The sequence below is a fragment of the Muscardinus avellanarius genome (assembly GCF_963383645.1).
Source record: "Muscardinus avellanarius genome assembly, chromosome: 13".
Lineage (NCBI taxonomy): Eukaryota > Metazoa > Chordata > Mammalia > Rodentia > Gliridae > Muscardinus > Muscardinus avellanarius.
In genome coordinates, this window is record NC_137799.1 from 90129934 (window position 1) to 90156542 (window position 26609).

Here is a 26609-nt window from a genome sequence, read left to right on the forward strand (position 1 = left end):
TTGAACCTAGGGGTGTTCTGTTTCCAAACTACACCAAGTTTTCAAGTTTTTAAAACTTGAAAGCAGGGCATGGTGGTGCATACTTGTAATCCCAGTATTTGGAAGGCTGAGACAGGAAGATGGCAGTTCGCAGACAGCCTCAACTAATTAGTGAGGCCCTTTGGAACTTAGTGAGACGGTTTCAAAAATAAAAAAAAATAAGGCCGGGGGTATAGCTTGGAGGTAGAATGCCCCTAGGTTTAATCCCCAGTACTGCAAAAAACAAACTTGAAATACTTAAATTGCTGAGGTGGCCTCAAACCTGTGATCCTCTTGTCTTAGCCTCCCAAGTGTGCACCTCCCAAGTGTGCTGGGGATTTGGAGATTGAACTCAGGGCTGTTTTACCTCTGAGCTACACCCTCCCTTTTTATTTTCAGTGGTACTGGGGATTGAACCCAAAGGCATTCTAATTTTGAGCTATACTCCCAACTGTATTTCCAGCATCTAAGTTGTGAAAAGCCTCACTATAAACTGCCAAGGCTGGCTACAACCTGTTCCTCCAGTTTCAGCCTCCCAAATTCTGGGATTATAAATGTATACCATCATGCCCAACTCAGTAATTTCATTTTAAACACTAAAAAAAAAAAAAAAAAAAAAAAAAAAAAAAAAGTATTAAAACAAACTACTGTAATTTGTTGTTGCTGTTGTACTGGGGATGGAATCCAGAAGCATTCTACCTCCAAGCTACACCCCCTACCCCCACAGCCCTATTTTTCATTTTGAAACAGCCTGAGTAGCTGAGGCTGTCCACAAACCGCGATCCTCCCATCTCAGCCTCCCAGTGCTGGGATTACAAGAGATCAACTCTGGGAGTACCAGAGATCAACACAGAGGCAATCTACCACTGAGATAAATCACTAGCCCTTTTCATTCTTTCAAAACCGGGTCATGATAAATTGCTCAGGCTGGTCTCAAACTTGAGATCCTCCAGTCTCAAGCCTTTCCGCTAGCTGGGGATCAAGATATGGACCAAACACCCAACTTGCAATGGTATTTATTTACTTATTGTGGTACTAGGGATTGAACTTGGGGGATTCTAGCTCTGAGCTACACCCCCAGCCATTTTTTATTCTTTATTTAGAAACAGGGTTCACATAAATTGCTGAGGACCTAAGTAGCTGAGGATGGTTGAGAACTTGTGATCCTCATGTCTTAGCCTCCCATGTGCTGGGATTACAAGCTTGTACCACCACTCTGACTCTTGCAGACTCTTGCCTCTTTTTGTTTAGTTTTTTGCAGGTCTGGGGATGGAACCCAGGGGCATTTGACCTCCAAGTTACACCCCCCTGCCCAATTTTTTTATTATTTTGAAACAGGGTCTCATAGCCGGGTGTGGTGGCACACGCTTGTAATCCTCGTGCTTGGGAGGCTGAGACAGGAGGATCACAGGTTCAAAGCCAGCCTCAGCTACTTACTGAGGCTCTCAGCAACTTACTAAAACCCTGTTTCCAAATAAAGTATAAAATAGGTCTGGGGGTATAGCCTGGAGGTAGAAAGCCTCTCTCTGGGTTCCACCCCAGTACCACCAAAAAAAAAAAAAAAAAAAAAAAGAAAAAAGAAAAAAAGAAACAGGGTGTCACTGAATTCAGAGGGCCTAAGTAGCTGAGACTGTCCGCAAACCATGACCCTCCAGTCTCAGCCTCCCAAATGCTGGGATTACAAGTGTGTGCCACCACGCACGGTTATGCAGTGCTATTTAAAAGATTGCTAATTTACTCTTTGCACAAATTTGTGATATTAGTAATGACATTACTTCAGGAAAATAAAACAATGTTGGCTTTGAAAAAAACTGGTACAAATTGGGTGTGGTGGTACAGGTTTGTAATCCTAAAATTTGGGAGGTTGAGACAGGCCACTAGTGAGGCTCTCAGCAACTGTTCCCAAATAAAGTATAAAATAGATCTGGGAATATAGCCCAGAGGTAGAAAGCCCCTGGGTTCCATCCCCAGTCACACACACACACACACACACACACACACACACACACACACACACACTCTCTCTTTCTTTCTCTTTCTTTCTCTCTCTCTCACCCACGCACGCAGTAAGACTAGCCTGGAGTAGTGGAGCACATTTGTAATCCCTGCATTTAGGAGGCTGAGACAGGAGGATTGCAGTTTGCGGCCAGCCTCAGCTACTTAGTGAGGCCCTTTGCAACTCAGTGAGACCATTTCAAAATAAAGAGCCAGGCATGGTGTCACGTGCTTGTAATCCCCAGGGCTTGATTAGCTGAGACAAGAGGATCACACGGGTTCAAAGCCAGCCTCAGCAACTTAGTCAGACCATTTCCCAATAAAGTGTAAAACAGGTCTGGGAGTGTAGTGTGAAGGTAGAAAGCCCCTGGGTTCCATCCCCAGTAACACACACACACACACACATACACGGCAGGTGAGTATAGCTCAAAGGTAGAATCGCCCTAGGGCTCCATCCACAGTACCCTCCCTTGAAGAGTAGTTTTCTAACATGCCTGTATTTGGTATAGCCTCCTAAAGTGCCAAAACACTTTTGAAACTTATAAAGAGCATTAATATGTACTGAAGTTGCTTCATCCAAAATTTGTGATTCCTTTTCATCAATTTCTCAATCTATACCAGTTCCCTGCCCTACTTAATACCACTTACTCATCAATAGCAGGCCTTTCCTCCCGAGTTCTGCAGTAATAAAAATCATTCACCTTTTGCAGGTGAAGGTACTCAAAAGCCTTTTTGTGGTCCTGGGGTTTGAAGCTAGGCATTAACTTCTGAGCTACATCCCCAGCCCCTATTATTTTGAAACGGCGTCCGTTGTGGAGGGCCTCAGTAAGTAGCTGGGACAGGCCATGATCTTGCAATCCTCTCCGTCTCCAGAGTACCAGGATTTCAAGTGTGTGCCACCATACCCAGTTAAGCCTGGCCTGCTTTAAAAAGGGCAAACATGAAAACGTTTTTCATTTAGACCATTTACATAGCTCACTTTTTCAATGACTTGAAAGCCTGCCCCCTTTAGTGACAATTTGACTCAACTGTCTTTACAACTGGGTTTTCTCAAGGCTCATTTCACACTAAGCAACTCCAACTCAAAAACCTAGGCCAAATGTAACAATCCATGTGGCAATATAGCTGAATTTTACCATTGGGGAAAGGATACACAAGTTATTTAACAGGTTCTACTAACCAACACAATCTTAAGAGTAGGGCTCCTGGCCGGGTGTGGTGGCGCATGCTTGTAACCCCCGCACTTGGGAGGCAGAGACAGAAGGATCGCGCAGGTTCGAAGCCAGCCACATGGGCTGGCTTAGGAGACCCTGTTTCCAAATAAAAATGTAAAAATAGGTCTGGGAGTGTAGCCAGGATGTAGAAGGGCTTCCAGGAACCCCAGTACCACCAAAAAAAAAAAGAAAGAAAAAAGAGTAGGGCTCCAAAACTCTAAGTCCTTTATAAAAATCCTCTTTATAAAACTAAAAAAAAAAATTTCAGTGGTACCCCAGGGGCCTACCTCCAGGATATACCCCCAACTTTCTTTTGCAGGCCTGGGGATGGAACCCAGGGGCATCTGACCTCCCAAGCTACACCCCTGCCCTATTTTTTATTCATTTTGAAACACGAGCTAAGTTATGGAGGGCCTAAGTAGCTGAGGCTGTCTGCAAACCTTGATCCTCTCTGGTCTCAGCCTCCTGAATGCTAGGTTACAAGAGTGTGCCACCATGCCCAGCTGTTTACTTATTTGGAAGCGGAGCCTAAGTTGCTGAGGCTGACCATGATCCCTGTCTCAGCCTCTAAGAACTGGGATTACAAGCGTGCACCATCACACCCAATTTACAGGAGCCTCTTTCCTAAATTTATGAGATATTTTTTAAAGCTTTCCAGACAGTTTAGAATAGGTAATGTTTTAGTCTTAACCAGAAACCAAGACAGGCGTGGTGACACACGCTTGTAATCCCAGCATTTGGGAGGTGGAGACAAGATAGCACAGGTTTGAAGTGAGCCTCAGCTACAGTGAGGCCCTTTGCAACACAGTAGCTCGGAGGTAGAATGGCTGAGGTCCACCCCCAATACCACAAACAAAACCACCCCAAAAACCAGATTGTGATTATTCCATATTATTTTCAATGTTTTTAAATATAAGCTAGAGCTACTTTAAAGAAAGCTGAGAAGCTAGAATAGTACATGAAGACGGATAGCCTCGCACAACTAGCTACTACTAGCTACTACTACTACTACTTTGCTCTACTAGCCCTTCAACAAATACAGAGCCCAACTCTTGGAATTTCTTAAAAAAGGATCTATCACCCCTATTGAGTTTCATCTATGAATGCTAGAAAAACACTTCACACAAAAATATATAATTTAAGATTACTGTATTTCCTTACAGGAGGAACGTTTCAACAGATCTTACAGGCTTTTAAATCAACCCCTTTCCAAACTGGGCACACTTCATCAAATCTAGCATCATGGGAGTTTTATTTGGAAGTGAATTTTAAACTATCAATACAAAAAGCCAAGACACTACACAAGACATCCACAGCAATTTTTCATTTTTTTGAATTGTTCACAAACATTTCCTACATAATCCAACATATAACAGAGAAATGGTACATCTTTTCTTTCGATTCGCATACAATGGAAAAACAAGTATATATATTTTTACAAAGTTTAACTAATAGACACTAGCAGGTTGACAGTTTTAAGTCTATAGTTGAAATTATCTAATAAAAATAATCAGAATTTATTCAGCATTAGCCACTTCCATAACCAAGTGTTATTCTGATTAATGAAACTTGCTGCCAATCAGGCTTCTGATATATATCACCACCCAGTTTGTAGTATTGCTCCCCACCTTGGTTCTTCACAACTACTAACATATAAAACTGTTGAAAAGTAGGGGCAAGCATTTGCAAAAACAAAAATTCCCCAGCTTATAATAAGCATGAATATGAATATGATGGAATTTCTTCCCAAACAATAGATTTTCAAACCATCAAGAAACCACTAGAATTGAATCTGTCAATATATTTTGCCTGTATCCAAGATATATATGTACTTATATCCAACAGAGGAGCTGAAAACAAACTTAGTGTTTAGTTTAGGGGTTGGTTGGGAAACTCAGCCACCATTTGAAAAATGTCTTAAAAAAAAAAAAAGACCACCAAAAATAGGTTCACTAAATTTATTTTAAAAATCATAAAACGTTTCTTACAAAAGAGCATTACATTCTGCACACTGCTCTGAACAGAGACCAGGGACATGTGGACTACTGTTACTTTCCTCCCTGTCCCACCCCCCCAAATGTTTACAGTGACCACAAAGCAAGGTGCTCACAATAATTACAGGGGGGGAATTATTTTTAACCACCAACAATGAACAAAAAATAAAATTCACTCACTCTGCTGCTGTTTCAAAATTTCAATGTTAGTTTTTGCACGCCCTTCCCCCCCCCAACCCTGTTTGTAAGGAACTAAAACATTACATCTGGTGAACAGCAAAGATTTCACTACACCTCAAATGCAGAACACCTATGAAGCAGAGGAATGTTGGCTTTTTAAACAGAAGCAGATAAAAAAAAAAAGATGCAGGACTCCTTCAGTTCTTCACTAGTCTTAGAAAAACTTTCCAGAATACTGCTTCACACTATAAAAAAGAAAAAATATCTTGCATTAGAATCCTTCAACATCTGCATACTGCTTCACACTATAAAAGAAAAGAAAAAAAAGTGCGAATTAGAATTTTTGTTCGTAACATCTTAATCAACATTAAGACAATTAAACGCTAAGTTAAAATGATAGGTCCATTATAATTAGAAATAAGAAGTTAAAAAGACCATTAGCAATTACAAATTAAGGCAATGTAAAATTCAAGGAAAATGATTAATAAATAGACATTAGTAGAGCAGAATTAAGAAAATGAAACTGAAGGTTGTTAATATTTGGTAAAGAATGACAAAGAAATGCCAGTAAGGTGTGAAATGCTGCATTTTACAGCACCAATCATTTGTCCTGTAGAGGTGGCCTGTGCCATATGGCAGACTGTGATTTGTTGTCGATTTAGTTATCTAAAAACAACAAAATCACTAGTCTTCCACACAGAACTAGGCCAACATCCAATGAATCTTCAATATTTTCTACAGGCTCTGTATAATTTATAACAAGTGTTTTGGCAGCAGTTTTCACCAGAGAAATGAGAAGTTTGCTTGGTTAGGGCTTCTTCCAGCAAGATTAGTATTGAATGTCTTCGTTTTTAGTAAGAAAGCAGAAGAAAATTAAGGCAAAGCTTTAAGAATGCTTAGAAGTTAGGTTCCCAAATGACTGAAACACCATGGTTTCTAGAAGAAAAATCGATTTGAGAAGAAAAGCTTTTAAAGGTTTTAGTATGGACAAGCCAATACAAAGCTAAACTTAAACTGACCTGTTCTGCAGCAAATACTGTGCATTCTGTATCTGGTCCTGTGTTCCTGTAATGGTAATGATCCGATCTTCGGATCCTTCTAAAGGCTCATCAATTTTGATCGATGCTCCTGACTCATGACGGATTTGCTTAATCCTTTGACCACCTTTGCCAATAATAGATCCAGCCAACTGAAAAGATTTTTAAATGCAAGTGTTTATGACATTTCAAAGGCAATCTTACTACTTGCATTCAATAAGAGTATCGCCTTTGTAGTCATTTAATAATTTAATGCCCCTAAAGCAATAATTTGAATTATATTACTATACAAGCTAACATTACCATCAATATCATCTAATTACATGGTTCCTAACAATGGCATTGAGTATCATACACAAAGACTCAAACTGAATGACATCTCATAAAAACATCCGGAGCAAGGTTGTAACAATTACAAAGAAAAACAAGAGAAAACAAAAAAAATTAAATGTTCCAGGCAGTATTAAGGGTACTTACATCTTTGGGAATAGTTACTTGTGTAGTGATAATAGGTCCACCAAGATCACCATATGATCCACGACCCCCTGCATAGGAATAATCTGATTTAAATAATGAGCAGTAAGTTCATTTTCAAAAAATCAAAATTATGTTTGATTTCACAAATGAGAAAACTTACCATATCCAGAGCCACCCTAAAATCAGAAGGAAAAAAAAAACAACAGAAAATTACTTTGCCTTCAAAATAATTCAGGTTATATTAATACTCATCAAAACCCTTCAGTTTAGGAAAAGTCCCCCCATATCCTCCCGTTTATTTTCCAGTAAGTAAATTTCAGAAGAAAATCCTCAGGGAAGGAATAAAAAGGATTCAGGGACACAGCATTCCAAGAAAAGAAAAATAAAGCAATTAGTGAGCAGGTACGTGTCTTAAAACTACTGATACAACACTAATATTCAAAGACACTCAACCTGTGGTTCATAAGCCATCTGCCATTCTGATGGGCTCCATGTATCTATTGCAGAATCCCAAGTTTCATCAGCACTGAAACCAACCTATTAAAAGAAAGAAATGTTACTGCATTAGACCTGTCAGTCATTGTTTTAGATTACACACACACACACACACACCCTGAGCAACAATTAGGTTTTCCCCCAGAGGGACGACAAAGTCACCTCCATAAAGTATTAATGCCCCAGCAGCAAATAGAAACAAAGACTAAATGGCCACCTAAATAAAGAAAAGCTTTTCAGTTACTAAAATCTTCGAAAAAATCGTAACCATTGATTTTTAAGACACCTCACAGCCCTCTCATATACAATGGTAAATACAAAGTTCTCACCATGCCATCATAGCGGTCTCCAGGTCTCCCTCTTCTGTCATACGCCATCAGATCTCTGCAAACATAATTACGTGTTATAATCTGCTTATAATTATCACAAGTATCAAAATCACCCAACCGCCCCAAATACAGCTTCTTAAATGTTAACCTGTGAATGAAAAGAACTTACCCCCCTCTGGGTGGTGGTGGTGGAGGAAGAGGAAGGTTCCGAGCTCGGCTACCACCCCGGCCACCTCGACCAGGAGGAGGTGGCGGTGGTCCTCGACGAGGGCTCATGTCATCATAATCTCTTCTAGAGGGAGGCATGGGACGCCCACCCCGACCAGGAGGCATTCTGTCAAAGCCACCTCGTCCCCGCATGGGGAATCCCACAGGACGTCCACGGCGCTCATCAAACATTATTGTAAAACCACCATAATCATACGTCTCGTCATAAAAATTAGGATCGTAGGGCTGTGCGCGTCCTTTGATGGGAGACTAAAAACAAAAATATAAGCACCTTACAGAATGAAGAAAGAGCCTTGATTCACACCAACCCTTCTTTCAATCAAAGTCATTCTCCCCAGGAGGTAGTATAGGACAAAATTATAGACAAATGTAATATATAGAAGGATTTAAAAAACATACTGTTGGTAAACCCTAAACAAAAATTAAAGTTTACTACCCGTGAGGGAAGAAATGGCAGATCTTCCACATTACATATAATAAACTAAAATGCACAGAAAACAGGGTCTACAAACTGATTATCCATGAGGGCTGGAGGGACCAGCAGCTTAAAAAATCCTGAAGGCACACGGACAGGAAGCATGCAATGTACTGATGAAAGCAGTACTATAGGGACTTTAATTTGAAGGACCAAACGCTGCATATGTAAAGACAAGTAATAAAATTGCTAAGGAAAAGGTAAGTAAAGACTATTGACCTGAACATTCTTAAACTATTTGCCAAAGATATGTCCTCCCCCCACCTCCATGAAATAAGAAACGTGTTCTCAAGATACCTCAGATATAAGATCAAGGATGATCTTTATGCACTCTACCACTCTGTCAGGCTTCCCTCCAATAAGAACAACTCTGTCAGTGGAATGAGGACAGCATTCCTGGAAAAGCTTGATTGTTGTCTGAGTGTTCTATAGTAAATTTACAAAAAGAAAAAAGTTAGAATAAGATACATAGAAGGTATGATTCCTCAAACTCAATTTACACTTGAATTAAACAACTCCCCCCAATATAAATGTTTCCAGCTTAAGAACTGGCAGTGGTATAAAAATTTACAAGGCTGTCGAGTACAAGATCTTTTGTAATCACAAATTAGATAAACTAAGTGACGAATCTGAGTGAAAAGCTCACAGCAACATCCTTAGGAAAAATTATTTTATAGTAAGGAATACGACATAAGACAAAGTAGTGTCCTTACCTCTCGAAGTTCTTTGATTTTAGCACCTTTGACCCCAATAATTCCTCCTGCCAGACTCTGATGAATCAACAGTCTTAACTCACAATCAAAGTCGCTTCCTTTAAAGTGTTGGTACTGTGAAGGGAGAGTTATAAAATTTTAGTCTTGCATCAACAGTTCCCCAACACACACTTATCAGCTATAAGCATAATCAATATACTGTTGCAGTGAGCAACCTGAATTTATAGTTCAATAACTTTACCAGTTATGTGCTTATTATCCTCAATAGCCAGGCCCAAAAAGGACATTCTGCACCACCTTAAAAAACTATTTTATTTTCAGGTCCTGCAACACCATACCCACACTGCAGCCATTTAGCATGTCGCTGTTACCACAAAATTATCATCAACATTCAAATAACACCATAATAAAAATGACTGCAAAGCACTTTGCAAATGTAGTTAATTCCCACTGCAGCATGGAGCAGGGTCAACAGTGAGTTGTAAGACCATTCATGTATCATGTTTTTAAGCCTTTTTCTATAGAGATGGGAAAAGTACACTATGTTAAAAATAAAATTGATCCTATGGGCCAGGCTCCATACTTCAGTGGGGTTCAATGGCACTATGACATACATTTAAGCATTCCACAGCATCAGATTCGAGCGGGAGCTGGCTGGTTGCAGTGGGTGATGGCAACTGCAGGCCCTGAAAGTAGAAAAATAAGAGTAATAGGTTAAGTGTCTAGCGTGATCAGGCTATTGTCGCATATATTGGTAAAGCTACTACAACATAATTTAAACCTTTATTACTAATGAAAAGCGTCTTTTAATAATAAGATTCAATAAAAATGCCATTTTCAACGTATCTGGTAAATACGTTACAAAATCTTAATATCCTGCAGATTTAATTGCTTTTTAATATATTCATAACTAATGATTCTAAGTTTTTTTTTAAAAAGAGAAAACCTCTAAAAACAAACCTTTAAAAAATATATGCTAAACACACAATAACGTATAACCATAAACAGTTCATATTTACAAGAGTGGCTGGCCTGAGTTTTAAAGACAATTCATGTCCAATAAGGCTGCACATTATACAGCAGATTTTAGGACCTCACAGCCACAATTCCATCATATCCACCTTCTTTACCGTCCTCCAGTATGCCCCAATAAAACATACTTCAAACATTCCTCCCCATTTGTCAAAATCTAAAAAAGAAAAAAGAAAAAGAAAGAAAAAAAGAAAGAAAAGAGCCTACCTCCTCCAAGGTAGGGATGATTTTCTTCAGAATTTCTCCAATAGTTTCAATATCAGCACTGATACTCAATATGCTGTCAAACATCACAAATATCATAGTACAAAAAAGGTGGAAAAGAAAAATGAGTTGTTTGTCACCAGTAGTCATACAAACTTTTACAGAGAAGTAACAATTATTTAATATTCCCCATTTAAAGTAGCCTATTTATAGATTTTTCACATGCATTTTATTTTATGCCCAATACAGACATGGTAACAATATTAGGAGACTTGCAGAGAGACAGAGAGAATGGGCTTTTTGGAAGGGCTCAGATTAAGTGGGCAATAAACTGACCAGAACTGAAGCAGAGTTGAATATTTATGTTCCCCGCCACCAAGTTAAGGATACCCTCGCTGTTACATTGGTAAAACTGGCACACCTTCTCTTAGGCAAAGTGGGAGAATATGCAAGTGGTGAACATTATATCTGGAGTAAGGTTATGGATACCAGTTAGAAATTAGATTACTAATGGGCTCTGTAAGAAAACAAATACAAATGCAAGACAAAACAAAGACAACACAAATGAGAAGTGAAGGAAAGTGAACCAGAGTTAGCATTTCATCAGAAAAAATTATGAACAGGCAATGTTGGGAAGCAAGGTGGGCCACAAAGACAGAGCGAGAGACTATTCTGGTAACAATTTGATTTACAATGCAGCAAATATGCAACACTTGAAGCTGTGCTCCTTCCATCGAAATAAAATTAGTGGATCGTTTGGGTGGGCAACTCACGGTAAAAGTTCAGTGACAAAAAGACTTAATGGGGAAAATAAGACAGAAACTTGAAAAACAATACACCGTCTAAAGGGGATACTATTTAATTATATAAAAGGCAGGTAATAAAATACATTTCTCTCTTTCTAATCAGGCAGTGAGGCATAAACTGTTGGGACATACCGCTCGGGGCCACTGCTGTCTGGGACTGAAACACTGGCATTGTACTGCATTGGTCATTGGCGTTCGTGGATGTTGGCATTGGGCATGGGCATTCAATCAGAAGTTGTCAAGTATGGTACCCGTTTGGCAACGAGCACATTTTTGGGCATAGCCAACCAGGGTTTTCACATGGGCGTTCAGGGGCGGATGGGCCAACGTCATGGTGGGCAACGCAGGGGTAAGTCGATCCAGTACATGGGCAACGGAGATATATGGCCAAAAAAACAAGGAGAGGGAAAAGGGGGAAAAGCAATAAATTTTAATTTAATACAAACTATACTCATACTCTCAATTAATGAAACAAGCTTAAGTTGTTCTGAAGACTAACACAATAATGGACTTCTCTATATCTGACTGTGGCTTAACATTTAAGGATCTTAAATGATGGTTCTAGCTGGTTTTTTTTTTTTTAAACAAACGATGTTTCAGTAGCAGGCTGGCTCATGAGGGTAGACACAAAACCTGTCGTGAATCAAAGTTTACTGAAGTTCTTGAGGAAAATGGGGGAAATTAATAACCCAGATAATTATACAGAACATCTGGATTAAGAGGAGAGAGGTTTATAAAAGACAAAACAAAAATTCCCACACCAAAAACCCCAATAAAAGACTGCTTTGGTTTCCTGAGATTTTAAAACGCATTCCTAGATCTTAACAGGCAAGTTTGTTAAATTTTAAACAAAATTTCAAGTTCAGTTTAACAGTAATCAGAGGAACATACAAAGATCTGCGACCAAGAAGAGAAACGAAATACTGTCAAATAAGTACTTAACACGGTTATTTGCCTCAATTTTAGCAAGAAAAACATTAAGAAATGTGTACACTATGAGGAAAATTTAGAAATTTTGATGTAGCTAAGTCCTTACTTCTGGTGTTGCAACATTTAATGTGTCTAATCACAAGAGTCAACCCACTATAAAATATGAAGACTCAAAATCATAGGCACCGACAAATGGTCTCCCACTTTTAAAGATTAAATGCCTATTCTATGTTCATCTGTAAGCCATGCAATCTCAACATTAAAATCTTTGTGCTCCATGTGTAAGCTGTTAAAGAACAAATGAATTTTTAAATAAAGGGAAATATAAATTTCCAGGCTCAATCAGCTAACTACAATGGTTTTCAATAATACCTGTCACACATGGGAAATGGTGCAAAATAAGGGCCTTTAAAAAACTTTGTAGCCTTTTCAAACTAACATGTTATCTTGCTTTAAGTGAATAATTTGGTGCAATCTTATTAGAAAGTGAAGAGGTTTAAAATAAACCTTTCACGGCCCTAACCCGGGCTTTTATTAAGACAGGATTGGCAAACCTTGAAATCATCTATGTAATCAATTACTACAAATGGTTTGTAGCTACATTAAGTGACTTCTAAGATGTAAACCTTTAAAACTCTAGAAAAAACCCGAATCTGCTTGTTCAGTAATTTAAATCAATACTTACGTCTGTACGAAGAGCCTTAATATTCTTGCCTCCTTTCCCAATCACTGCCCCAGCATTCTGGAAAAGAAAAAACGAATTAGTCCCCCCCAAATTGATCTGCCTATGCTTCTAGCTTCAACCCATAAAATTTCCAATATTTGTTTGCACTAAGATCAGAAATTATCAACTCTATTGGGGGTTGGGGGAACAAGATTCACTCTATGTTAAGAAAAAAAAAAAAAATATATATATATATATTTTGCGGGTCTGGGGATAGAACCCAGAAGCATTTGACCTCTGAGCTACACCCCCTGCCCAATTTTTTTTAATTCTTTATTTTGAAACAGGGTCTCAGGCAGTTACAGAGAGCCTCACTAAGTAGCTGAGGCTGTCCGCGAACCATGATCCTCCGGTCTCAGCCTCCCAAATGCTGGGATTACAAGCGTGCGCCACCACGCCGGGCAAGAACAATATATTTTAGGACTTAGCTTGAAATATCCAGAATGGATATATACAATGAGTACCATACTTGGAACAAATTAACCTTACAGTGTTCTTTTGTAAAGTAAATCCAAGTATCAGGTACCTTCACATTGTGACCAGGATAAATCAAACTATTAACTGAGAAGTCTCTCTAATCCACTAATGCTGTTATGGTTTAATCCACTAATGCTGTTAAAAACCACTCTCCTGCTACACTCTGCTAGTTTGACCTTCGAGTGGTTTACTGTTTAAAGGCAAAATTACCACCACTACCAGGGCTTACAAGTACATTTAGAAATACCCACAAATCTTACATTCTTCAATTTGCAAGGCTTTAAAAGCTTCCCAGGCCAAACCAGAATTTATCTCATTTTTTATTGGTTAAAAATGACCTTTCAAAATTTCAAGGGTCCAAGTTTATACCTTGCTCTGAAGCAGAATGCGTAATTCAACCATCTCATCAGTGTTTCTAGATCTTTTAAACGCTTGCTCCTCTTCCATATCTTCCGCAGGGCGCTTACCTAGAAACAAAGCAATAAAACCTTCAAGAAAAAGCACCTGAAATTTCATTTTAGCTTTAACCTGTGTTTTGGAAAAACCATTACCACCACTAAAGAAATGCTAAAAAGCACCATTATGTCTAGGTCTTTATTCCTCTTTAGAATAACATTTAAATAAGTTAACAAGACACTCAAAAGTTAGGCTACAAAATACAAGAAAAATTTGCATTATTTTGCTCTGTTTTAGCTAAGTTACTAACACAAAACTGTTACTTCTTGCTTGTAAATAAATGCCAAGTTGTTTATTGACAAACAATAATTATGAAATTAAGGTTAAGAGGTAGCGGTAGCACATTAAACCATGTAAGTAAAATAAAAAATAAAATAAAAAAATAAAAGGTACAGGAAATAAACAGTTGTAATTAAAATATCTCACCAAATTCACCATTGGTTTCAGTGTTGGGGAAGGTTTCCTCTGGCTGTTCAGTTTCCATTTTCTTGTATTAAATGGACACACCAATCTACTGAAAAATAAAAAAAAAGGTAGTACATTTGGCTGACTGGAAAGCAAGCGGTTCATATACGTATATCTTAACATCGGACGGCTTCTGAAATGTACCAGCTACTACATATCCTTGCAGATCAGAACTGCAGCGCTATGGTCAAGACTAACAACTGATGGCACCCCACTGCCGCAGTAGTCTAAAAAACCCAACACAAATCAGCTTCGCTTTCTTTGTTTATGCTTATCGTCGGATATTAATTTCTAAGCAGGACGATATGAACACAACTAAGTACCTTTTTCTAAAAGCTGACCCCTTCATTTTTGGATCTTAAAATTTGTGATTCTCTAACAGGATTCAAACGTGCTTCATGTTTTTTTCCTCCCCAAATTAAAAACCCGTAATTTTTGCCATTGAGCTGTCTCAACGTGCAGACTTTCTTTATACTATTTCTTATTAATGCCTGAAACGGCCCAATCTGTCAACTTCAATCTTGCCTACAAAGTATACGTTTATAAAAAGATATTCTGCATTTTACTGAACACTGCAAATAATGCACCAAAACTTCAAATCGCTGTTGGGAAAGTTTACGATTGGAGAATCAAGGGCTCTTTAAAACCTCAAGGCTTATAATACAAGGGCAAATGTATGCCACATCTATCAAGGGAATCTAAAACCCCCGTTAGGGGTAAGACACACACACACACACACACACACACACACACACACACACACACACACACACACTTCCACTATTAACGAAGTTAACTGAGCCCGGAACACACTATAACGCCGTGCTAGCGCTAGATTATAAATTAGCCTAAAAAAGGATACGGACCCAATGCTATACTTTTAAGCATAAAAAGTAGAGTCTATGTGCCAGGACGGCGAAGGAACCGGTCGAGCCTTCCGGGGGCCGCTACTAAACCAGAGCCGCGAAGACAGGGCTGAAAGTGGCCAAGAGCCAAGGCAACGTTTCTGCCTTCCCTTTCTCCCCAAAGCCTGGCCGATCGCATCACTCTCCTACGCCCGAGACCACCCCCTTCCGGTCCGTCCATCGCTCGGTTAAAACTCTACAGGGCGGCGGACAATTTAGCCCGAGAGACCGGGCGCTCGCGTCCAGGCAACGCCGCGCGCGCGGCTCGGCCTGCGGGCCTCGGCGTCACCTTTCCTCCGCCTCCGCTCCTCGGGGCCGGCGAGCGCGGAGCCGGCGAGCGCCGAGCGGAGGCGCCGCGCCTCTGCGCGCCCGGACCCGGCAGGAAATGGCGGCCGCGTAATGGCGACGACGTGCTGCGAGGCGGCGCCGCGCCCCTCCCCCACCACCACGCGGCCCGCGCCGCGGCCCCGCGCCTCCCCCGCCGCCCAGACAAAGCAACGGAAGCCGCCCGGCCGGCCGCCCGCCGCCGGCCCACAGAGAGGGCGCGCGGCCTCCTCCCGGCCCGCCCGCCCGCCGCCCGCACCGCCCCGGCCCACAGGCAGCCGCCCCGGCTCCAGCGGCGCGCCGCGGCCGCTCCACAAATGGCGTCGTGGGGGAGGGGCGCCGGGCAACGTCCCCTGGCCGCGGCGCCGACCCCGGCGCGCCCGCCAGCCGCCCCGCGGGTGCCCGGCCCCGGCCCGCGCGCCTCGCCCGGCCCCGCGCCTCACCGCACGAGCCGGCCGTCCGCCGCGCCGCGCCGCCTCAGCCCGTCAAGCTAGACAGAGAAGGAGCGCAGGCCGCCTCCCCCGCCCGCCCCGCCCCGCCGCCGCGCCCATTGGCTGCCCGGGCGCCGGCGGTGGTGCCAGAGCGCGCCGATTGGCCGAGGGCCGCGTCAATCACTGCGCCGCCCGCCGGCGCCTCCCTTCGGGCTGTTGAGGCCGCGGGCCCGAGGAAGCCGCGGCCGGGGACACGGCGAAGGCGCCTCCCCGAGGGCCCGACTCGCGCCGAGCCCGGCCGCCCGAGCCCCCAGTTACCTGTCGGCCGCGACCGGGCGGGGAGCGGGCAGGACGCCGAGGTCGGTGCGGCAGAGAGACGGAGGATAATGGCGTCCGCAGAGCCGTCGCCTGGAGCGCCCTCCTCCTCTCTCGCTCGCGCACTCACTAGCGAGGGAAGGGCGGGCGGCCGGGCTCTCGCGAGATCTCGGCGCTGGTCGCGTGCCCGGGGCGGGGGCGGGGGCGGAGGGCGGCCCCCCGCCCGCGGTGGCGAGCGCGCGTGCGCGGCGGTCGGGGCGGGAAGCGGCCGAGCGGGAGGCGCCGCGGCTGGTGCGGGGCCTCCTCTGCCGCCCGCCCGCCCGCCCGCCCGCCGCGGCGGTAAGTGCTGCGGCCCCGCGCCTCTCCGCCTTCCTTTATTTCCTTCCGTTTCTTTTTCGGTGCTGGGCCCTATGCTACAAATACTCGTAATGTCCTAGTAGTGTAATCCGTAAACAGACGCGGTGCACACCCACGCGGTCTCCGCAGAGCGCCCACCGTGTGTGCAAGGGCGGTGCCGAGACGAGCCCGCGCCCGCTGCTCAGCTCCACTTCTGCCACGATCCAGTTACACTGGCTTTGTGCTGGGTTAGTTTTTCTTTTCCCTCTTTATTTCTGTACCGGGGATTGAACCAAGCTACCTTTTATGTTTAGCTCTGAAGCCGGATTTTGCTACTTTGCTAGGAGAGTCTTAATAAATTGCTAAGGCTGGACTTGAACCTGTGATTCTCCTGTCTCCCAAGTGCTGTGATTTCACTTGTGCGCCTACCATGCCGAGTTTGTGCTTGGTTACTGATTTTTAAGGCCCCTGTGCCAAGATTTTTTTTTTTTTGGTAGTACTGCTGATGGAAGCCAGAGGCTTTATACCTCCGAGCTATACTCCCAGACCTATTTTTTATATTTTATTTGGAAACAGGGACTCACAAGTTGCTGAGAGCCTCACTAAGTAGCTGAGGCTGGCTTCGAACCTGAATGAACCTCCTGACTCAGCATCCCAAGCGCTGGGATTGCAAGCGTGCGCCACCATGCCCCATGCCCGGCTAGGTTTTTTTTTTTTTCCTCCCTCTGGGGCATTCTACCTCCAAGCTGCAGCCCCAGTTCATGTTTTCTTCCTTTCTTCCTTTCTTTCTTTCTTTCTTCCTTTCTTCCTTTCTCTCTCTCTCTCTCTTTCTTTTTCTTTCTGTCGTACTGGGGGTGGAACCCTGGGGCTTTTCTACCTCCGGGCTATACTCCCAGACCTATTTTTTACTTTATTTGGAAACAGGCTCTCACTAAATTGCTGAGAGCCTCACTAAGTAGCTGAGGCTGGCTTCAGACCTTTGCAATCCTCCTGTCTCAGCCTCCCAAGCGCTAGGATTAAGAGCGTTCGCCACCACACCCTGCTTTTATTCTTTGTTTTTAAACAGGATCTCACTGAGTTGCAAAGGGTCTCACTCCTTAGCTGAGGCTGTCCACAAACCACCATCCTCCTGTCTCGGCCTCCCAATGCTGGGATTACAAACGTGCGCCACACGCAGCCACATGAAGCCATTTTGAATAGGTGACCCTGTTAAGTGCCTGCTTTCTACATCTTGACTCAACCTTCCAGGTTTTATTATTCCAAACTCGTATTGAAGCATAAACTTGTTATACTTTACCCATCAGGCTAATTTTGCCATTAGCATAAGTATAATATACATGCACACATTTTGAGCTGATTCATTCCTGTTTTAAAAATCTCTTGAATAATTTGCAAAATATATATTGGCACCCTTTGTGTGTGGAGGGGTACTGGGGGATTGAACCCAGGGGCCTTCTACCTCTGAGCTACACACCTTCAGCCCTGTTTTTTTTTTTATTCTTTCTTTTGTTTTGGTGGTACTGGGGGTGGAACCCAGGGGCTTTTCTACCTCCAGGCTATACTCTCAGACCTATTTTACACTGTATTTAGAAACAGAGTCTCACTAAGTTGCTGAGAGCCTCACTAAGTAGCTGAAGCTGGCTTTGAACTCGTGTCTCAGCCTCCCAAGTGCTGGGATTACAAGGTGAGCCACCATACCTGGCCCTATTAATTTTTCCTTTTTCTTTAGAAACAGGTTCTCTCAGTTACCAAGCCTCAAAAACTGACCCACCTCAGCCAGGCGTGGTGGCGCACGCTTGTAATCTCTGCGCTTGGGAGGCTGAGACAGGAGGATTGCACAGGTTCGAAGCCAGCCTCAGCTACTTAGTGCAGCTCTCAGTAACTTAGTGAGACCCTGTTTCCAAATAAAAAAAATATAAAATAGGTCTGAGAGTATAGCCCGGAGGTAGAAGGCCTCTGGGTTCTACCCCTAGTAACACCAAAAAAAACAAAAAAACTGACCCACCTCAAGCCTGGGTTCCACCTTTCTTAGCCTCCCAAGTACTGGGTTTATAGGTATGAGCCACAATGCCTATACCAGCCCACTTTTTAATGGCTTTGCAATGGCTTGTACTTACATAATTGGGGGGGGGGACCTCTTAATGAGGGAGGTCTTTGTGAAGCACCATTGTTTTAGTCCTGGAAGGATATATTAACAAATAGCATTAGGGCATAATGTCTGGGGTTGTGGAGCTTCTAAAAGTTCTCTTGAAATGGCAATTTTTAAATGGTATGCACACTTTAGAATTAATAGTTTGGGGCTAGGGTGGTGGCACAATACTTGGTAGGTTGAGGTAGGAGGATTGCTGATTCAAGACCAGTCAGTGAAGACCCTGTTTCAACATAAAAAATAAAATTGGGCTTTTTATTTTGTGTGTGTGATACGGGTGATGGAACCCAGGGGCGTTCTACCTCCGAGCTATACCTTCAGCCTTATTTTTTGTTTTTTTTATCTTTGGAAACAGGATCTCACTGAATGGCAGTGCCTCACTAAGTAGCTGAGGCTGGTTTCGAACCTGTACTATGCACCTATCTCAGCCTCCCAAATGCTGGGATTACAGGCATGTATCACTGCACCCGGCTTTGGTTTCCTTTTTGAAAAGCAAGAAAGTCTGTCTTCAGCGTTTCATCCTCCACTCAATATCCAGTGTTCTCGATGCAATCATGATAAAGTTGTTCTTTGGGCTGGAGATATAGTAGCTCAGTGGCCAGAATGGTAGGATTCATCCCTAGCACTGAAAACAAAAAAAGAGGCTCAAAGACTTGTCCTTTTGATTGATTCATTCAGTGGTTCTTTGCTGGTATAATTAGTTGATGCAAATGGTGTTATAGTGATCGTTTTTTAACCTTCAATGAATGTAGAACTAAGATTAGTTAGCTGTGAGCCGGGCGTAGTGACGCACACTTGTAATCCCCGTGCTTGGGAGGCTGAGACAGGAGGATCATGCAGGTTTGAAGCCAGCCTTAGCTGGCTTAAGAGACCCTGTTTCCAAATAAAATATAAAATAGGTCTGGGAGTATAGCCCGGGGGTAGAAGGCCCCTGGGTTCCATTCCCAGTACCACAAAAAAAAAAGATAGCTGTGGAACTTAGATAGGATTGTTACTTAAAATATTATTTATCAGCCGGGCATGGTGGCGCACGCTTATAATCCCCGCGCTTGGGAGGCGGAGACAGGAGGATCACATGAGTTCGAAGCCAGCCTCAGCTACTTAGTGAGGCTCTCAGCAACTTAGTGAGACCCTGTTTCCAAATAAAATGTACAAAAGGTCTGGGAATATAGCCCGGAGGTAGAAAGCCTCTGGGTTCCACCCCCAGTACCACCAAAAAAAAAAAAAGAAATTATTTATCGAGCCAGGCATGGTAGCACTCACCTGTAATTCCAGTGCTTGGGAGGCTGAGACAGGAGAAACGCAGGTGTGAGGACTAAAATTCACTTAGTGAGACCCTGTTTCAAAATTAAAATAAAATTGGGCTTTGGGTTGTAGCTCCAAGGCACACTGCCCCTGGATAATCCCCAGTACCAAAACCAAAATATTTATAACTATCGTTTCCTCAGTTTCCACCAATCCACCAATGTACTAGACCTTATGCTGGTAATTTAATGCTTACTACAGTCCTTTGAGTAGGTTGTATTTATCTTTTTTGTGTGTGTGTGGTACTGGGGTTCCAGGAAGCCCTTCTACCTCCGGGCTACACTCCCAGACCTATTTTTACATTTTTATTTGGAAACGGTCTCATAAGCCAGCACGGCTGGCTTCGAACGAACCTGCGCGATCCTCCTGTCTCCGCCTCCCAAGCGCGGGGATTACAAGCTTGCGCCACCACGCCCGGCCTATCTTTATTTATTTTTTTGTTTTGGTGTTGTCTTTGTTGTTTTGTTTTGTTTTTTTTTTTTGATACTGGGGTTCCTGGAAACCCTTCTACCTCTGGGCTACACTCCCAGGCTGGCTTCGGACCCGCAGGATTCTTCTGTCTCTGCCTCCCAAACCTGGGGATTACAAGCTTGCGCCACCACGCCCGGCCCTGTTTTTGTTTTATGAAGAGAATTAAGACTAAGAGAAGCCAGGCATGGTGTCACACCCTTGTAATCCCAGCTTTTGGGAGGCTGAGACCTGAGAGTCACAGTTCGTGGACAGCCTCAGCTACTTAGCAAGGTTCTTTGCAACTCAGTGAGACCCTGTTTCAAAATAAAGGATAAAAAATAGGGCAGGGGTATAGCTCAGAGGTTGAATGCTCCTGGGTCCCAGCCCCAGACCCGCCAAGAAAAAAAAAAAAAAAAAAAAGAAATGCGAATATATCTTTATGTTATTAAATAGTCCTGATTTTTTTTTCTATTAGGATTGAGCCCAAGAGCGTTCTATATCCAAGCCATACTTTCAGATCTATTTTATATTTTTATTTCCAAACAGAGTCTTACTAAATTGCTGAGAATGGTCTCAGACCTGAGCTCCTCCTGTCTCAGCCTAAGTACTGGGAGTATAGGCGTGTGCTACCACACCCAGATCAAAATGTTTCTTAAAACCTTCCATTTCATGGAAGTAATCCAGTATATTTAATTTTTCTGTTGTTGAACATTTAGGTTGTTTTTTCCTATAATATTAAAACAGCATAAACACTATAACATAAATCATTGTCCTTGTATCTATGTGTCTTTATTTTCGGGGGGGTACTGGGGATTGAACTCTCCGGGGCCTTGTGTTAGCACTACTATCTTCACTTCTAAGCTACTCCCTAGTCCCTTCTGATTGTTTTCTTAACATTAATTCTGGAAACTTAAAAGAAGGGGATAATATGGGCCCCCCCTTTTTTGGGGGGTGGTACTGGGGTTCTTGGAAGCCCTTCGACTGCCAGGCTACACTCCCAGACCTACTTCATATTTTTTTTTTAAATTTGGAAACAGGGTCTCTTAAGCCAGCGTGCTGGCTTCGAACCTGCGCAGTCCTCCTGTCTCCACCTCCGAAGCGCAGGGATTACAAGTGTGCACCACCATGCCCGGCTATTATGAGCCCATTTTAATGTACAATTTTATTTATTTTTAAAATTTTTTTGTGGAACTGAGGATTGAACCCAGAAGCATTCTACCTCTGAGCTATACTCCCAGCCCTATTTTTTATTCTTTATTTTGAAACAAGTTCTCATGGAGTTAGAAAAAGGGCCTCACTAAGTAGCTGAGGCTGGCCTCGAACCTGCGATCCACCCATCTCAGCCTTCCAAGTACTGGAATTACAAGCATGTTCCACCACACTGGGCTCTAATGTATATTAAGAAGCATCTTTTCCAAATTTGTTTTTCTTTTCTTGTGCAGTGACGCCCTTGAGGATCAGAGACAGGTTTTCGTGCAAGTGGGAATTTGTGTTGCCCTGGCCAAGCTCTCTGAGTTGCTTCTGCCTCCTCTGACTCTGGTTATCTGCTTTCTCAAGAAGAAGAGGAACAAAAACGCTAAGAATTCTCTGAAGGACTAATTACAGAGGCAAGTAATGCCATCAAACCATCGTACTCATGGAAATAGGACAGGAATTTTTTGTGTGTGAGTGTGTGGACCGGAGATTGAACTCGGGGGCATTCTACCTCTGAGCTACATCCCAGCCCAGTGTTATTTTTATTGAAACAGGGTCTTGCTAGGTTACTGAGAATCTCACTGCTGAGGCTGGCCTTGAGCCTGCAGTCCTTGAGTCTGAGCCTTCAAAGTCCTGGGACTAGGCCTGGCTAGGCTGGAGAGCCTTGACAGCCTTGTCTCCTAACCTTACTGCTGCTGCTTACCTCTCAGGGTCATTTCTGAGCAGTGGAGGTTTTGAATCCTGGACTGAGCAACCCGTTCTAAAGCTTGTGCTGCTGTGGGAAGTTTTCTTATGGACATATTAAAACTTAAAGAAATTCTACCTTCCAAGTATCTCCATCTGAGCCAGGCGTGGTGGCGCACGCTTGTAATCCCCGCGCTTGGGAGGCTGAGACAGGAGGATCGCGCAGGTTCGAAGCCAGCCTCAGCTACTTAGAGAGGCTCTCAGCAACTTAGTGAGACCCTGTTTCCAAATAAAATATAAAATGGGTCTGGGAGTATAGCCCGGAGGTAGAAAGCCTCTGGGTTCCACCCCCAGTACCACCAAAATAAATAAATAAATAAATAAATAAATATCTCCATCTGTAGAAAAAACAAACTTTTGTGAACATGTGCTTGATTAGTCTTTAGTGTTTTGCTACTGTTTTTTTTTTTTTGTGTGTGTGTGTGTGTGGCAATAGTGGGGATTGAACCCAGGAGCATTTTTCCTATACCCCCAGCCCTATTTATTTTATTTTATTATTCTTTATTTTGAAACAGGGCTCACTAAGTTGCGGAGGGGCTTACTAAGTAAGCTGACGCCGGTGGTGAACTTGGACATTCCTGTCTTGGCCTCCCAAGTACCGAGGTTACAAGAATGCGCCGCTACGCTAGGCTGCTGCTGCTCTTTCATACTGAGAAAATCAGAAGCATTTACCTTCAGGACTTTTGAGATTTGGGGGGGGGGGGTCTAGGGATGGAACCCAGGGGCATTTGACCTCCAGGCTACACCCCCTGCCCTGTTTTTTATTCTTTATTTTGAAACAGGATCTCACTGAGTTGCAGAGGGCCTCACTAAGTAGCTGAGGCTGCCTGCAAACCGCGATCCTCCCGTCTCAGCCTCCCCAATGCTGGGATGACAAGCGTGCGGCACCGTGCCCGGCTGGCTTTTGAAAATGTTTAATGAGACAAATAAGATGCTTTCCATCAATTCAGAATCTGCCTTTACATCTTACAACTTTATCCTTAGAACCCATATTCAAGTCGAAATAGCCAAACGTTGCTGTACAAATTGGGAGGCTGAGACCAGGAGGATTACAGATTCACAGCCGGCCTCAGCAATTTAAAAAAAGGAGCGGTTCAGCCCAGCGCACGCTTGCAAGCTTGTAACCCCTGCGCTTGAGAGGTGGGGACAGGAGGAACTCGCTGGTTCGAAGCCAGACTCGCTGGCTTAAGAGACCCTGTTTCCAAATAAAAATATAAAATAGGTCTGGGAGTATAGCCTGGAGATAGAAGGGTTTCCAGAAACCCCAATACCACAAAAAAAGAGGTTCTACCTCCAAGCTATATTTTATATATAGTTTATAATAGGGCCTCCCAGGCTTTTATACCTGTGGGCTATACTCCAGACCTATTTTATATTTTATTTGGAAATGGGTCTCACTAAGTTGCTGAGAGCCTCACTAAATAGTTGAGGCTGGCTTCGAACCTGTGCGATCATACTGTTTCAGCCTCTCAAGTGTTAGGATTAGGAGCGTGTGCCACCATACCCGGCCTTTATTCTTTATTTTTATTTTATTACTTTTTTTCTTTGGTGGTACTGGGGGTGGAACCCAGAGGCTTTCTACCTTTGGGCTTATACTCCCAGACCTTTTTTATATTTTATTTAGAAACAGCGTCTCACTAAGTAGCTGAGGCTGGCTTCAAACCTGTGCAATCCTCCTGTCTCAGCCTCCCAAGCGCGGGGATTACAAGTGTGCGCCACCACGCCCGGCTTATTCTTTATTTTTTAAAAGGGGTTCTTTTTTTTTTTTTTTTTTTTTTTTTTTTTTTGTCCTTTTTGGAACTGGGGATTGAACCCAGAGCGCCACACCTACAAAGCAGGTGCTTTGCCACTAAGCTACATCCCGGCCCTTTATTCTTTATTTTTTAAACAGGATCTCAAGCTGGGCGTGGTGGAGCACTCTTGTAATCCCGGCATTTGGGAGGCTGAGACCAGAGGATCACGGTTCGAGGACAGCCTCAGCTACTTAGTGAGGCCCTCTGCAACTCAGTGAGACTCGGTTTCAAAATAAAGAATAAAAAATAGGGCAGGGGATGTAGCTTGGAGGTCGAATGCCCCTGGGTTCTATCCACACACACACACACACACACACACACACAAAAAAAAAAAAAAAAAAAAAAAAAAAAAAAAAAAAAACAGTATCTCACTCAGTTGCAAAGGGCCTCACTAATTAGCTGAGGCTGTTCACAAACCAGGATCCTCCTGTCTCAGCCTCCCAAATACTGGGATTACAAGTGTACGCCACCACACCTGGCTCCTTTTTTATTTTATTTTTATTTTTTATTTTGACATAAGTTCTTACTAATTTGTTAAGGGTCTCTAAATTACTAAAGCTGACCTCAAACCTATAGTCTTCCTGTCTCAGCCTGCTAATACTGGGATTACAGGCATGTGCCACCACATCTGGCTTGAGCTGACTTTAAGTGATTTGAATTTGATTATTTTAGCCAGGCGTGGTGGTACAAACTTGTAATCCCAGCATTTGGGAGACTGAGAGTGGAGGATCGTGGTTTGTAGACAGCCTCATCTACTTAGTGAGGCCCTCCGCAACTTAGACCCTGTTTAAAAAAAAAACCTGCAAAAAATAAAGAAAGAAAGAAAGAATAAAAAATAGGGCAAGAGTTTAGCTGAGAGGTCGAATGCCCCTGGGTTCCATCCCCAGGCCCACCCCCCCAAAAAAAAAAAAAAAGAATTTGATTATTTTACTGTAATAACTATTTACTGAATATCTTTCATAGTTTTGGCATTATGTTTTATATGTAGTATTTATTTATTTTGCATACACTAGAGATTGAATCAAGGGCACTCTACCATTGAGCTATATTCCTGGCCTCACGAAGTAGCTGAGGCTGGCTTCGAACATATGCAATCCTCTTGTCTCAGCCTCCCAAAGCACAGGGATTACAAGGGTGCGCCACCAAGCCCGGCCCGAGTCTTACTACATTCTCAGGCCCGCCTCAAACTTAAATGATCTCCTACTTTAGTCATTTGAGTAGCTAGGATTAAAGGTGTGTACCACTGCATATCATTCTGTCTTTGAGCTACACCCCCAGCCCTATTTTTTTTTTTTTAAACAGGGTCTTTGAAATAGGGCTCACTAAGTTGTGGAGGGCTCACTAAGTAGCAGAGGTTGACTGCGAACCCGGATTCTCTAGTCTCAGCTTCCCAAATGCTGGTATTACCATGCCCGGCTATCTGCCTAATTCTTAAAACAGCCCTATAAAGTGGCAAGCCTGGTAGCTCATGCCTATAATCCCAGTACTTGGAAGGCTGAGAAAGGAGGGTGACAGGGTTGAATACAATCTCAGTAATTTAGTGAGATTCTTAGCAACCGAGGGAGACCATGTTTTAAAACAAAAAATAAAATCTAGGAATATAGTTCAGAGAGAGAATGCCCCTGGGTTCAATCCCTAGTAAAAAATACACACACACACACACACACACACACACACACACACCCAAGAGAAACTATTTTTTGGTGGCACTGGGGTTCCTGAAAACCCTTCTACCTCTGGGCTATACTCCCAGACCTATTTTTATATTTTTATTTGGAAACAGGGTCTCAAGCCAGAGCCTGTCTTCAAACCTGCGCGATCTTCCTGTCTCTGCCTCCCAAGCATGGGGATTACAAGTGTAAGCCACCACGCCTGGCGAGAAACTTCTATTAGGTCAAACAACTTGTAATTTGAAAGAGCCAGCTTTAAAAACCTAAATACCGCTGGGCGTGGTGGTGCACGCTTATAATCCCAGCACTTTGGAGTCTGAGACAGGAGGATCACACAGGCTTGAAGCCAGCCTCAGCTACTTAAGTGAGTCTCCCAGCAACTTAGTGAGACCCTGTTTCCAAATATAAAATAGGTCTGGCAGTATAGCCCGGAGGTAGAAAAGCCCCTGGGTTCTACACACAAGACAAACAAACAACCTATATACCTGTCACAAAGATTTTGCTTCTTTCATTATACAATCTGATTATTTTCTTCTGTGTTTGAATTTGGCCAAGTAGAAGGTCAAACAAAGGTTTTAAGAAGCTGGAAAGAGAAAAATCTAAAAGATGTGATGATTTATGTACATTATATTTGTACATTATTGAGAATTATAGAAGTTGTATTTTAAAAACATACTGAATATCAATTTTTTTGTTTTTTGTTTTCAGACAACAGATGCATATTATCTCTCTTATTCAAAAGAA

The 26609-nt window shown here is 42.9% G+C and overlaps 1 protein-coding gene across 6 annotated transcripts; it reads right to left on the bottom strand.

Annotated features, from left to right (window-relative positions):
- Positions 1-5615: 5615 nt before the first annotated feature.
- HNRNPK (heterogeneous nuclear ribonucleoprotein K) lies at positions 5616-14268 on the bottom strand (the record flags this gene model as incomplete). Of its 6 annotated transcripts, none has more annotated exons than XM_080709202.1 (15): positions 5616-5646; positions 6421-6590; positions 6916-6983; positions 7076-7091; positions 7369-7452; positions 7740-7794; positions 7909-8216; positions 8740-8868; positions 9156-9269; positions 9770-9841; positions 10395-10467; positions 11330-11373; positions 12813-12869; positions 13698-13795; positions 14211-14268. In XM_080709202.1, 15 exons carry the CDS (start codon positions 14266-14268, stop codon positions 5616-5618), a joined length of 1377 nt encoding a protein of 458 aa, XP_080565328.1. The 6 variants fall into 6 exon arrangements, with proteins under 6 accessions (XP_080565328.1, XP_080565326.1, XP_080565330.1 ...); XM_080709200.1 differs by having other exon boundaries at positions 6916-6998; XM_080709201.1 differs by lacking the exon at positions 5616-5646 and adding an exon at positions 5673-5706.
- Positions 14269-26609: the final 12341 nt, after the last annotated feature.